This window comes from Akebia trifoliata, chromosome 14, assembly GCF_017979445.1.
Source record: "Akebia trifoliata isolate Shusen 1 chromosome 14, ASM1797944v1, whole genome shotgun sequence".
Lineage (NCBI taxonomy): Eukaryota > Viridiplantae > Streptophyta > Magnoliopsida > Ranunculales > Lardizabalaceae > Akebia > Akebia trifoliata.
In genome coordinates, this window is record NC_141388.1 from 10,330,444 (window position 1) to 10,345,705 (window position 15,262).

Below are 15,262 nucleotides of genomic sequence, written 5' to 3' on the forward strand. Positions count from 1 at the left end.
ACAAAATGCTAAAAATAAAACAAAACAACCACCAAGCAGAATAGTAGCCAGACACTTGAAAAATGAGAAATGTAAGCATTCGACTGAAAAAGCAAACACAGAATGTTGACCCGAAGAAAGTCCCAATAAAGTAAGAAATTTGGCAGAGACGATTGAGATCACCCAAACAGAGAAGAGCCAAATAGAACGAGAGGGATCAACCCAAACTTTCCCTTTTAATTCTGTCCCCCACTCCCACACACATACCTATAAATGACACCCCACCTTGTTTTCAAACCAAAATCACACGTACAAGTCATCTCGAGAAGAGGACGTTGGAAGGTTCATACGGAGAAAGTAAAAAAAAAAAAACAAGTATAATTTATGTCTAAAAATGGAAGAAGACACTATAAATCTACTCATGCCTCGTATACGGAAGAAGGTATCAACCATAAAGCACAAACTCATATAACATATATAAGGACGGTTCACATGGAGAGAGTAAATAGCATAACTCATATACAAATGGAAGGAGACACCACAAAGTACAAACCCACTCATGTATAATAGGGAAGTACCAACAATAAGGAAAAAAAGGGCAGCACCTGATTCCCTTAAGAGTTCTATAGGCAAAATATAGTAACAGAAATCACACATAAAAGATAGAAATACTACATTGTACCACCAAGATCCTTAAAGATAGGAGATCCACTTAACTAAAGTCGCAACCAATCCAAGCAAGGACAGAATCCCCAACAAAACCGTGAAGGATAATAATCCTTTAAGTACACCTCTCTGCTAAATCCGATAATATAGAAACTGAAGGACTGCTTTCGATGAGCCATGGTGACACGTGAGACTGGCACGACAGAGATGGCGTGCCTTTCACATATGACCCTAGCTGTAGGAGGAACAGGAGACCTGTCTGCAATAACTTCTGAAGAGAACTTGTTTAGGAAGAATGAGTCAGCAAAGAAGGCAGGCGTGCACTGGTATGCCTGTGTATTGCACAGCTGGATCCCTTGGGCTCTGTGGAACACCTCATCCGGAACCGAGGCTGCACCTCTTGTTGCACTCACTTTTCGGTTTGACAGCGTCCTCCTGTACAGGCAATAGGTTCCTCTTTTCGATTATTACATCCAGATTTGACTTCAGTGCATACATATGTTAAAAGGAAAAGTACTTGCTAACATGCCAGAAATGATATTTACATGCAAATACAAGAATCTTGCAACAGAGAAAACGGAATGTTACTGTAACAGTACCTGCAACTTTAATGAAGAAAATAGGGGGAATGAAGAGAAAAAATGGAATACCTTGGCTAATTCGAGGAAGCCAAACTCCTAAATTCTGATTGGGATGAAATTCTTATATTTTCTCATTCAATGGTCTCTCATTTATAGAAACAAGAGTCCTACTCAACAATTCAAAATAACTTAATCCTAAGAAACAAATCAAAACAACCTACCTACTTTCCTTGATTACCGGGATGTCATTTAGAAACTAACCAAATAGATATCTATAGAAGATTATAGAAAATCTTGGAGATTTCCTACGCTGAGTGCACGTGCATGTGGTTGGGGTTGTTACACCCTACCCCCCGATCGAGAAAAAGCCTTGTCCTCAAGACTCAAAATCTGGCAAACAGTCTGTGATGGATGACCATAATTCCCATGTAGTCTCTTCAATTGGTTGATCCAACCATTTAATCAAAACCTCCATACAAACTGCATTGTTACGCTTGATCATCCAACGATTGAGGATCGCCTCAGGGACTTTGCTCAAAACTCCTACATCAACGAAAGTTGGTAGAATATGAAGGATTGTGGTTGATGTACCCAACTTCTTCTTTAGTTGAGAAACATGGAAAACGTTGTGGATTTTGAAAGAGGGTGGCAAATCCAAAAGGTAAGCCACAAAGCCAATCCGATCCAAAATCTTGTGCGGGTCATAAAATCTGGGAGCTAGTTTGGAGCAAGTGCGGTTAACGAACGAATGTTGACGGTAAGATTGTAAGCGGAGGAAGACCTCATCGCCAATGATAAATTCCCATTCAGTTCTGTGTTTATCAGCATAAAGTTTGAACCGGTTCTGAACTAGAGACAGATTATCCTAGAGTAGGGACATGGTACGATCACGATCCAATAAGCCACCATCCTCCACACTTTGGACCTGGGCTGTTCTAGGCAAATACATCACTATAGTGGGAAGGCATTGTCCAAACACTACGTCATATGGCGTTAGACGTGTCGACTCATGGTAGGTGGTGTTGTACCACCATTCTGCCCAAGGGTCATTTTACCCATTGCTTAGGACTCTGACTAGTGAAGCAAAGCAAATAAGTCTCGAGGCATCTATTCACCCGTTCGGTTTGTGGGTGGTCCGCCGTGCTCATCAAAACATCGGCTCCTTGTAAGAGAGAATTCTTGCCAAAGGTTACTAGTAAATACCACATCTCGATCGCAAACAATAGACAATGGCATTCCATGTAACTTGAAAACATGCTCAATAAAGGTAGCAACAATAGTTGTAGCAGAAAAGGAGTGAGAAAGGGAAATAAAATGCGTGGCTTTGGAAAGTCGATAAACCACCACAAAGATAACACTTTTTCCATGAGATGGAGGAAGACCTTCAATAAAGTTCATAGATATTTCTATCCAAATACATTGGGGAATGGGTAATGAAGCAACCCAAGGGTGGCGAGGGATTCAGACTTATTTCGTTAGCAAATGTCGTAGGCTGCAATGTATAGTTTAACATCACGCTTCATGCCTCTCCAATAAAAAAACATGTTTGACCCGTTTGTAAGTCTTGAGGAAGCCTGAATGACTGGCATCGGGGCAATCATGAACACGTTGGAGGATAGCACTTTTATGAGGGGAATCTACATTGACGACAATGCGATGTTTGTAGCGGAGCCGATCATTGATGTTGGAGAAATAAAGAACAGAGGTCGGGTTGACTTGGAGTTGTGTCCATAATTTTGACAAGTGCTAGATATGAAATAAGCTCTTGGATGATAGAATCAAACCAAGGGGGAATTGGTCGAGATATAGAAGCAAGAATAGGATTAGTAGCCCATCTGGAAAGAGCATCAGCAACCTTGTTTTCAACTCCATGCTAGAAGACAATTTTGTAATCATAGCCGATGAGCTTGGCAAGTCATTTGTGTTGAGCTGGAGTAGAAGCACATTGATCCATTAAGTATTTCAAGCTTCTATGATCGGTCAAGATGCGGAAATGGTTCCTCAAAAAATAAGGATGGCATTTGTCAATTGCTTGCATAATCGCAGGCATTTCTTTTCATAAGTAGAAAGACCTTTGGTACAACCAGTAAGAACCTTACTAAAGAAGGCTAAGGGACGCCAGATTGCATTAAAACAGCCCCAATAGCCACATCAGATGCATCACATTCAATGTCAAATGGCTTGGTAAAATCAAGGAGGGCTGAAATTATTGTAAAGCACATTGCCTGTTTGAGAGCTTGAAAGGCAGCATCGGCCGACGGGTTCCATGCAAAGGAATCTTTTTTTAATAATGAAGTCAAGGGTGCACAAATTAATCCATAATGCCGAACAAAATTGCGATAATATCCAGTAAGGCCCAAAAAGCCTCAAAGAGCTTTCAGAGACTGGGAAGTGGGCCATGACACCATAGCCTCAATCTTTTAGGGGTTTGCTGCGACACCATTATCGGAGATGATGTGGTCGAGGTACCTTATAGTAGTAGCACCAAAGAGTCATTTAAAGCGTTTGACGAATAAGGCATTGGTCTGAAGGATTGTAAGCACCACTATGATGTGATTGGGGTAGTCAGTCCAAGTTTTGTTGTATATCAAAATGTCGTCAAAAAAAACCAAAACAAAGATGCGGAGGTACTGCATGAAAATCTCATTCATGAGGTGTTGAAAAGTAGATGGTGTGTTTGATAGTCCAAATGGCATGACAAGGAATTTGTAGTGTCTTTCATGAATGCAGAACGTCATTTTAGGAATATCATTTGTGGCCATGCAGATTTGATGATAGTCCGATCTCAAGTCCAACTTAGTAAACTGAACCATGGAGTTCATCAAGTAGCTCATCAATGACGGGGATGGGGAAACGATCATTGACAGTGATGTTGTTTAGAGCACGGTAGTCAACGCACATACACCAAGAGCTATCTTTCTTACGGATAAGTAGGACCAGTGAAGAATATGGGCTGCAACTAAGCCGAATGACTCCGTTACTAACAAGTTCTTGGATGACTTTTTCAATTTCTCCTTTCGATACAGACAAACATTTGGTGGTTTGCTACCTAGAAAGAAGGGAATCCGATGGTCGTGAGAGTGAGATGAGGGTAAGCCGGTTGGATCATTGAAGACCTCACTGAATTTGTCCAAGACAATGGACAAATTTGAAGGCTCCGGGTGGTCGTTGGAAATCGAGGTAGAGAACAACATATGTAGAAAACCACTTGAGGCACCTCCCCTTGATGATTTCAGTATTGTGGATGGATCAGAGATCGTTATTGTTGGATTAGTCCCACCAGTTAAAGTGACTTCGGTAGAACCAATATGGAAACGCATCCATAATTTCTCAAAGTCTCAAAGAATAAGGCCAAGTGTCTGAAGCCACTAGGCTCCAAAAACCATGTCACACCCACCGAAAGACAAGAGATAAACATCAATAGAAAAAGCATGTTGCTAGATTGAAAGTTGGATGTTCTTGCAAATACCTTGACTTCTAAACTTCCCACCATTGGCTACCGTGACGTGGAAATCGGCTCCTATGTCAGGGACATATCCAAGTCGTCGAGCCACTCGTACATGAAGTTGTGAATACTTCCACTATCAATTAAGATCTTGATAAGTTGACGCTTTAAGAGGCCTGTAACACACATAGTTTGGGGTGTTTGCATCACGACTAAAGCATGAAGTGATATCTCGGATTCTAGAATGTTGGGTGGAAGAGTGAAGTTATCGATAACCTCATCATCCGATAGAGACTCATCATCATCCTTGGGATCGAAGCCATCCATCAATAAGAATTGTTGGGCCTTGCAACGATGGTCAGGAGCAAACTTCTTGTCACAATTATAGCGAAGGCCACGTTCTCACCATTCACGCATTTCCGCCACTGTCAAGCGTTTAAAATTAGATGACATCGGTTTTGGAGAAGCTAAAGACGGGATCATGGGGTTTCCTGTTAGAGACGATAAGGGGTTCGGTCAAGTGACGTTTGAGCGGTTATGCTTGCGAGTAAGTAAAAGCTTTTCATCATACAAATGAGCCAAGGCAATGGTCTCGACTAGTGTCACTGGCCGCCGACTTTTGACATCCAAACGGATGTCATCCTTCAACCCATTAATCAAACAACTTACAAAGAGTGGTTGGGATTCTTTAGCGTCCATTGAGTATTGTTATTTTACTGTTTCATCCACACTTTTTATTTATTTATGCGGATCATCCATGTAATGCCAATCCAACACAGATCCTTTTTCTGTATTATTAAATTGCATTTCTTTTAGTTTCTTAACGTTAATATTGACAACTGCATTGCTTCATTTTCGAGATGGAGTGATGCCATGGAAACACGTTGATCAGAAGGGACCTCATGATATTTGAGAAATCGTTCTGCCTTGTACAGCCAACCAATTGGACCTGTGTCATCAAATCAGGGAAAATCCAAGCGTATTGGACATAGCATGACTCCTTGTGCTGGTGGAATGGTATCAGGCTCAACAGATGGTCCTTGTGAGAATTGTGTGATCACATGATCCTCGCGGATGCTGGCAGAATGGGACCCCATCAAAGGACTTTTGGGATTCCGGCCTCCAACGTTTCCATTGTGGTGGATTCCCTCCAATCGATGAATAGATTCTACCAATGTCTGTTGTAGTTTTTCCGTGACCTCAAAACAACTCTGTTGTCGGGATTCCATAGAGACAACCTGTTGTTTGAAAGCATTGAAGGCTTGTTGTCGTTGAATCAGTTCCATCATTCTTTTCTTGAGCGAATCTCCGTTTGTATTACGTGATGCCATTTGCAAGCGTGTCTCGACCATTAACCAGAGGTAAAAAAATTGGGAGAAGAAGCAGTCCAAGGATGAGTGGCTTTGATACCACTTGTAACAGTACCTGCAACTTTAATGAAGAAAATAGGGGGAATGAAGAGAAAAAATGGAATACCTTGGCTAATTCGAGGAAGCCAAACTCCTAAATTCTGATTGGGATGAAATTCTTATATTTTCTCATTCAATGGTCTCTCAATTTATCGAAATAAGAGTCCTACTCAACAATTCAAAATAACCTAATCGTAAGAAACAAATTAACACAACCTACCTGCTTTCCTTGATTATAGGGATGTTATTTAGAAACTAACCAAATAGATATCTAAAGAAGATTATAGAAAATCTTGGAGATTTCCTACGCTGGGTGCACGTGCCTGTGGTTGGAGTTGTTACAGTTACACTCATAGAAACAAAGATGAGTTTCTCGTGGAAAATATTAATTTGTTTCTGATTGCCAAAAGGTAAGATATCTACACCACAAGCGACCTTACTTACCATCTAACAATGGAAACATTGCGTGTGAGAAGAGCACCTCCTCCTTGACATGTTGTGCATTTGATTAGCCCACGAGACCCACAAATTGCACAAGGAAGCTTTCCGTTGCCTTTGCATTTCACACATCTGCAGAAACACAGAAGGATGTCTACTATATTAAATAAAATAAAACTGAAGGTTCATTGATGGATTTTCAGTTTTTCATTGATGTAAGCGATAACCATTTTATCGTAACATTAAAACACTGAATTTGGGATCCACTGTAGGAATCAGCAGACAGATTTAATAACATAGCTAGTAGGCTACCCAATGTTCCGAATGAAACTATTTTATACGCAACAAACTCCACTTACAACGTGTCAGATCCATCTTTGTGAGCAATTAGACCCCTCCCATGACAAGCAGTGCACTGGGTCATTTGATTTTCCTTGAAAAATCCAGGTTCTTTGCCTGCATTACACACATGACACGGTATCTCTCCTCGTCCTGTACAACCTGCAATTCTTTATAGGATTACAATGATTCCAACAATAACCTTTACTATAATCAAGATAATAGAAAACAATTTGCTCATTCCATAAATAGAGAAGAATGACAACAGAGAGATTGCATCAAGAAAGAACAAGGACAACGACGAGAATAAAAATAGTAAAGAGGGATACTTTCTCCTGCTGGGAAGACAGCAGCATGAAACCATCTGTCTACCTGTGTGCCCATGCCCGAGTATCAAATGGGCCCCACCAGTAGATATCTAAGGCCAAAACAGAGTTGATTGGATGATCATAGCCACCTAAGCCATAACAAATCATTCTACTGGTTGTCTAAGTCTAACAAACGTGACAATCAGTTCATAATATTTCATATTTCAATAAGGTTGAGTTTCGGCAGAGTGAAGTTCCCAGGGGCGGCTCACCAAATGATTGGTCCTGAACATCCTGGATGTGAGCGATCTTACGGCACAATTAGGGTGAACAGCTTCTCCACCATACTTGGATGATCCAAGGTTTCCTCTTATAATTCTAATATTATATCGTAACAATGCTTTCTTTTATAAAAATTAGTATTAAGACTGACAAATTCCAATAGAAGAAATATGACCTAGATGGTTGAAGAGAACCATAAAAGCCTATTTACAATTATATGACATTAAACTAAATCATTAAAAGGGCATTGTTCGAGTGCATTGCCTTTCGAATACTCGTGCATTGCTTGTTTGCCATTCCTACATGGATTCCATTGGCTTACTTGTAGGTCACGACCTTCAAGAGTCAATGGGTAGCATCGCAATGAACACGACCATGAAACTGGCTCAACAAATCTCAGAGCTTTCATCAAACCTACCAGATAAGATGTTGCGAGTACTTTAAATTCTCTAAACTTCTAACGCTCATGAGAAACAAACCAATGCAACAACAATAATAAATTTAAGAGCAGATATATTGGTCCAGAAGACATTTTATTTTTGAACTCCACAACAACCAAGATTGATAAATCCTTACCTGAGCATTTCTCGACAGCTTCAGAATGTGGAATTTTTGCTCGTGTTTCTTTGTGTGGTACAAACAAAAGAGGGAATTCAGATCTTAGATCCAATTCCCATATCCCAAGTTCAGGTCCATTCTCCTTTCCATCTACTTTTCCACCAAGATATGGCTCTGTTTCTCTGATAGTTTCTCTCTCTTCTATGAAAGATTCCAGAGTTCCCACATAAACATTGCAGTCTTCCACAGTACATATCTTCCATGTCCGAGCAGGTCGACTTCCCCAACAGCAACGATGCCCAACATGATCGACGAGTAACTCCCGTATCTCTATCTCATCCAAAACTTGCCTATCATGTATACAGTCACAAAAAGTTATTGATTGCATGGTATAAAGCCGTGTGGTGGTTCATTATCATCATCATCAAATCCACACCCCAAAATTTTGAAGTCGGTTGAACAAATCAACCACAAAAAATGGAGGGGGGAAAAAGGTGAATGGTCTCTAACATGTAAGTGGTAACATATACAAAGGAGAATGTATGAGGTAATATGACATTCTACGAACAGTACAGCTGCAAATGCAGCACACTCAGGGAGTTGGCCCACCGTTCAATGGATTCCGCCAAGGCGTTACCCATGCCAAAAATTACATGATAGAATGATTCAAACCATATGAGAATTAGTTTATTTTGGATCATTCATTACATGCTTCTGAGTTCAGACTGCACAAGATTGTCATGACCAGAAGATTAACATCATTTGATTGATTTTTTTTTAGCTTATGTGTATAGCATCATGTGTGGGTGTAGAACATTGTTCCTGATACACGAAATAAATATTAGATTTCCTTATATGTCAGCAGGAATAAATCATTTCAAAGCTAATTACAATCTAGAAAAGGAAGGTCCCAACTTGCCACAAAGACCTACTTTGTTGAGCAAATTTTCAGGAAAGAGATTGAGGAGAGTAAGGAGAGTGGAAGAAGTCCCGTGGACTGCCAAGCTAGTCACGATAGAAGCAAAGGATATAAACTAAATATCAGTGTCATGATAACTGGGTACAGCAAGATCACACATGGATATGGCATCTTCACTTAAAAGTGAAGTGCCAAACACTGGTATGGTTTCCATGTGTAAGGGTAACATGGCTTGTGCCCCAAAACATTTGAAAGGGGCATAGAAAAATAAACATTCCCAACAAGTAACAATTAAAAGAGTGGTTAAGAGCATGTGCTACCGATGGATTCAAACAAAAAGAAAATAAGGAAACACCACCAGAAAAGAAACCCATGTTTCATCTAACTCTATTTTTATTATATTCATTCATTTTTCGGTATGGGTAAAGCAGGGATAGAATCATCGTCTCAAGGTTGCAGCATAGAACATTGTTGAATCAAGTTATGGGCTCAACCCCAGAAAAACTGGTATTTAAACTAAATAATAATGATAACATAGTATCCAATCTTACCTACCAACTTCATTCGACAAGTTTCCACCAGGACCTCCTCCAAGTCCACCCTGATAAACAATAACTTGCTCTACAACAAGTGATTTACAAGGTAACGTGAGATAATAAGAAGTGTAACAATGCTAGCTGAAAAGAGCAAAACATAATAAATGTAAGTCAACTGACATGCTGAAAAATGATAATACAAGTTTATCACCAATATATATAGGTCATGTTTGGGAGCCAATGCCTTTGTCCTATAGAATTGTGAATTGTCGATGTTTTACCGTTAATTTGTAAATCACTTTTGATGGGGTTAGAAGTTTCAGATTGGGCTGATTTTTTGTGAGGATGATCACCAAAACTTTTAAGCCAAAAATGCTTTCGAAAAGTCCATCATTCAGTAGTTCATGGACACAGAAAAAATACTACATATAAGAAACAATATTAAATAAGTTTTTAAATGGCCAAATTTGTGTGCTTCAGGAGGAAAAAATTAATTCCCTTGATGCTATGCCATGCATGACTCACTGATCTGAACGATCCACTGGGTGGGAAAAGTCAATTCCTTCTGAAGGTTAGCATAGTTGAATAGGTGAATCGTCTTCAATACTTGTCAATAATATCAAATACCAGTGATTTAGAACCAGAGATCAATTTTTATTTTTATTTTTCTGTCTCTACTTAATGTCTTCACATGTTGTTCAGAGCTTGCCTTCACCATGCAAATCACAGTTGGAAGAACTGTTTCAATTAAACCTCCATCTCTAAATATCAGCCTCCCTAACCATTTCAGTATTTCACTCTTTACTCAATTTTCTTGTCTGGAAGTTTATTAACAGGATTGAAACCTGCAGAAACCTTATAAATTGTTAAATTCTCAATCCAACATTCATCTCTACCTCACACGATAAAACACGGGATTACGGATTAAATCTAATTCTCAAGAAAGGAAGCGCATGATCCATAATTGACCAAACAAATCTAAATTCAATCTTGAAAACCCCAATTTCAGATTAACTAATTAAAATAAAGCCCATAATTGTAGTAGTACCTCTGGGGTCGGGGTCGGGTTCGGGGGAACTAAGTAAAGCGGCATGGATCGAAGGCGGATAATGATCAGAAACAGCTGTTGCAGATCGAATCTCATCAACACTAACTTCAGTTCTAGCAGAAGATGCGGTGGGGATAATAGAATTTGTTCTTCCAATGTACTGGTATGAACTCCATTTCTCCTCTTTCTCTTCACCTTTAAACGTAAACACGAAGAATGAGAGAGAGAGAGAGAGATTGAAATTTTGCTAAAAGAATCAAACACAGACGATCATACCTGATAGCAGATGTTCTTCCATTTTTCCACACAAACACAGAGACAGAGGGAGAAAAAGGACTCTATAATATGATAAATGTCTATATCCAGATCTCTTAGCCAGCAAGGAAAATAGTCGGACCCACACGCCTGCTCAATCGTGGTTTTTTGGCTTGTTTGACTTCGAAATTTTGTAGGGTGTGTTTGGATTGGCATTTTCTAAAACGTGTTATTCGGTTAAAGACCAGAACATGTTTGGGTTCATTTTCCCTAAATGCAACTTTTAATCAGTCTTGAATATAAAAAAGCCCTAACAACATGAGCAAAACACGTTATCTTCGAATTACATTTCAAAAAATGCATTTTGCAAAAGCCAATTGAAACTGTTTACTTAACACAAAGACTAAATTTAGGGAAAATTACTTAATAGTCTCTGATACTAATTTTTCGAGGTTACCAATTTTTTAATCACTGTCGACAATGAATAAAAATAAAAAATTGGTGACCTCAAAAATAATTTTTTTATTTTATTTTATTGTCAACCTCGATGTTGTAAGACCCATCCAATTCATTTTTTCAAGTTTTTCATCAACTTAAAACTTGGCATGATGACTTGTGTTGATGATTTCAAATCAAAAGAATCAACATTGATCAATTTTCACCCAAAAATGAAGCAAACTAATTGAAAAAATCATTGTTTTTACATACATCTTCAAAATGCTTGAAAAAAAAATGGGGGAAAACTCCTAGAAATGACTTCTTCTTCCTTCTCAAATCCTTTTCATTGGGACAGAATCTTCAAAACTCGATTGGGATACCTGAAATCCAAATTTTTTGAATGAAAAAGTGGTAAGTTCGAATGGTTAGGGCGATATTGACATTTCAATTGTAAGAAATGTTTAGAGTGAGGTTCAAGGATTGTTTTGAAAAGAGAGATTTACTATATGGACTATTTTGATAACCTGCAAAAGTAATGACTAAATTGAAAGAAAAAATAGCGTTAGGGACCATTAAGTAATCTTCCTTTAAAATTATCATACAATTCTTGAAGTATGTATAGCTCATCTTTACATCAAACCAATATTGGGAATTATGAATAAGATTGAAACTTGGTTAACTTTTTAAATGTATAATTTTAGTTAAATAAAATTAGTCTACTTTATCAAGGATAGTCATTTTTAGATTAAGATTACAAGGGAAAAATGGCTAGCTTGAGTTAGTAGTTGTGTGCGCTCTGGCTCTTGTAGCTAGTGTTTTTATGATGAGTGATGAGCAGTCATTCAAAGCTTCTTTGGAGAAGGTACAATTCTTTAAATGATTTTGTTATTGTAGGTGCATAATCACACCTATCGTACGTAGATCAATAATTAAACATCCATGTGTCCATCGTTGCATGAGTAAAATGTGTCGAGATATTCCATGCGTCAACTCTCCCGAATAGGAAACTCAACTTGACTGATAAAAAAGGTGCCATATAAGGAACACTCAACTGAAAAAACTATATTCAGCCAAGTGATAATAATCCTATTTTGGGAAGAATATAGAGACCTTAAATATTGCGGGATAAATCTTTATTCGAGATCCTCCTAAGTTTTCTGAATCTTGAGTTTTAGAAAGATGTATTGGAAACAAACTAAAATGGGAATAAACCATATTGTACATGGAATGACAACGGGTAAGATTAAGAAGTTTCTTAATGGGGAAAAATACATGATTATAGGAAAGATTCTAAATTTTTTTTTTGCAAATTTGGAAGAAGAAACCTAGGGGGGGGGGATTTATCAGTAATATGGTAAAATACTTTTGAATTTATTTTCACTTCCACTATTTTATCCTGGTTACTTAACTGTCGAAGAGCCTTGGATAAGGAAACCCTTCTCAGTTTTCAAACTTTTTGAATGGTTCAAGGGGATGATTTATATCAAGATACGAGTTTGGGGTGAGGTAAAGTTTGTTCTTTTTACCTACAGTTATTTTACTACAATAAGATATATGGGAAAGAATAAGATATATGGGAAAGCATGTAAAACAAAAGGTTACAATAAAGAATTAGATATATAATTGAGTAAGGTTAGAAGGTTCCTAAAATTGGCTTAAATCTCGAATTGTCATCCTGTTCACAAACGATACTGAGCTCATTGACAAAATGAGACAAAAGTGTTTTTTTTTTTTTTCAAATCTATGAACCGGTAAAAATGAAATGTATTTTTACTCATGAAAAAGAAGAAGAAGAAGTGGCAAATCTTGACCATAGCATCTTTATTTCAATTGATTTTCAAAATCATGCATGAAAGTCTGATGTACGATAAATATATTAAATTGCATAACATGCTTTTAAGGCACTTCATGCCAAAATATATTTTTGAACATGGTTCTCCCACATAGTGCATTTGTGGGAAGCAAATAAACATCGTATAGTGTACTAGTAAGTTTATCTTCTACTCTTATCATTTTATTCATTTATTTCTAACAATGCTACCCTTCATGCTAAAATCAATCGAGTTTGTCGATTTCATTAACATTGCATTCTTTTTGTACTCATCATTGATTTGGGACCGTAACTAAAAGAAAGATTGATTCTTTGGGATCCTCCTTTCTTCAAATGCCGATGTACCACTTAAAAAGGCGGGACTTTTTTTTTTCTTTCTTTCCTCTTTCATTCGTCGAAGAAAAAACTATGCTCAATTGGAGTGAAGTTGGTCTTTTTGGACTTGATTGAATACTGTTGAAGATCCATTTTATACTCCACTAAAGTATTTCATTTGTCTATTCAGTAGCGCCTCGGGGAACGAACATATATAGAATCAGATCAATTCTCAAAATGCCTTTCCGGATATTCTTCAATGTCTCGACTATTTACAAAACGTGAGAAACAGATAAATAACTATCTATTTCCGGAAGAAATCGAATAATTTATTAGGAATCTTACAAGATCAATTCCTTCTTTTTTCTCTGACAGATAGTCAAAACTTCATATGGGTTCGATGCTTATCGTAGAGGCTATAATATATAGTGCCCCACAACTATTCATAATATAGTAAGTGGGGTTGAAACACGAGAGTGCTCGCCCTTTCTTTCAAGTGGGCTACTTTTTTTTGAAATGCAACACAAATCATTGATTAAACGACAGTCAAGTGATGATATTTGACGTGTGCTTTTTCAATGATGACTTTAGGTAAGTTTCATTTTCATTTTTTTTTAACCTATTGAAGACTAACAATCTTCGACACATGTATGTCGATCAACAACTTCAGATAAAGCTTTACATCTTTTTTTTTTTTTCTCTTTCTCTCTCTCTCTCTATGATTCATTACACAATTATATAGTTCACAATTTTCAATGGCAAAAACTGACAGTATTATCAAACATGCCCTAAATATATATTCTTAGGATGACTAACTATTTTAGTGTGGTACCCAAGGAGTGGATCTTTTGTGGTATTCTTTTCCTATGGTTCAATTAGATGAATGAGAGAGCGCCATGTAGTATACATATCAAAATCCCTTCATTGAAATTTTGAAATTCAATGACCGACCATTTTTTATTTTTATTTATTTCAAATCCAATTCAAGTCATGATTAATACACATACTATTGTGTTAGATTATATTTTTCAACACGGTCTCTCCGCTATTGATAGAGTACTACAAAGAACTACAGGAAAAGTACCACAGAGGATCCACTCCTGTGGTACCCAAGATTAATTTTGTTTAAAAGGTATTAAGAGAATTTCTATTGTCACACTAATTTTTACTAATGGCACTCCAAGATATGTGATTGGTGATTTACACAGGGATTTCCCCCCATAATGTGCTCAACTTATGTCCAAATTATGACTTCGGTACACAGTTCATTTTAATTCTCAAAACATTCGAGTGAATTCGTCACTTTTATAATCAATGAGTTCGATGGTGTATCTACGAATTTGTAGATATTAAAAGTGACGAACTCACTATCGTATGTTATAAAAATGACGAATGTATGTTTTGGGAATTAAAATGAGTAACCAAACTTGAAATTTTGCCATATTAAGTGCACGAAATGGAGATTCACCTATTTACATATGAATTGGGATGGTATTAGCAAAAGTTGGCGTGGCAATATAATATCTCAATGTTAATTCAATTCTAAACTAAGCCCACGACCACTTATGGGCCTTGAGTAGCTCAACTTTCAATTTTCTGAGCCTAACAGTTTATTATCAAGATTTGCAATGAAGTAGCTTGCCGTCTAATGAACCGGTAATATCCGTACTCACGCCATACGTGTAATCCTTTACGGTCATTTAGGGCCAAGACTGCCCACCACTGGGGTTTTCAAGTCATGAAAACTTAAAAGTCCAAACAACCTTGGATTTGGGTATTTTCATGAACAGGTAAGGCCCATCAATAAACACCGGAGTTTCAAGCCCATAATGGAAAATGCGGAAATCTAACGAAATAAATATAAGGAAAAACTGGAAAACTGGAATGACAAAGGTATTTACCGCGATTCTCACAA

General features: G+C 37.6%; 1 protein-coding gene across 2 annotated transcripts; it reads right to left on the reverse strand.

Annotated features, from left to right (window-relative positions):
- Positions 1-424: 424 nt before the first annotated feature.
- Positions 425-10,918, reverse strand: LOC147386174 (chaperone protein dnaJ-like protein). Of its 2 annotated transcripts, none has more exons than XM_086422660.1 (7): positions 10,785-10,917; positions 10,509-10,703; positions 9,476-9,545; positions 8,024-8,355; positions 6,878-7,019; positions 6,525-6,650; positions 425-1,080 (listed from the first exon to the last, which is right to left on the reverse strand). In XM_086422660.1, the coding sequence occupies exons 1-7, from the start codon at positions 10,804-10,806 to the stop codon at positions 696-698; spliced, it is 1,272 nt and encodes a 423-aa protein (XP_086278786.1). In that variant the 5' UTR covers positions 10,807-10,917; the 3' UTR covers positions 425-695. The 2 variants fall into 2 exon arrangements, with proteins under 2 accessions (XP_086278786.1, XP_086278785.1); XM_086422659.1 differs by lacking the exon at positions 425-1,080 and adding an exon at positions 4,478-6,102 and having other exon boundaries at positions 10,785-10,918.
- Positions 10,919-15,262: the final 4,344 nt, after the last annotated feature.

Bases quoted from the DNA above. Each gene is read 5' to 3' on its own strand.
- LOC147386174 (XM_086422659.1), bottom strand. From the start codon at position 10,806: ATGGAAGAACATCTGCTATCAG. The intron at 9,546-10,508 runs GTACTACTACAA...CACTTGTTGTAG, and splicing joins ACCCGACCCCGACCCCAGAG to AGCAAGTTATTGTTTATCAG. The intron at 6,103-6,524 runs GTAAGTAAGGTC...TCTTCATTAAAG, and splicing joins AATGTTTCCATTGTTAGATG to TTGCAGGTACTGTTACAAGT.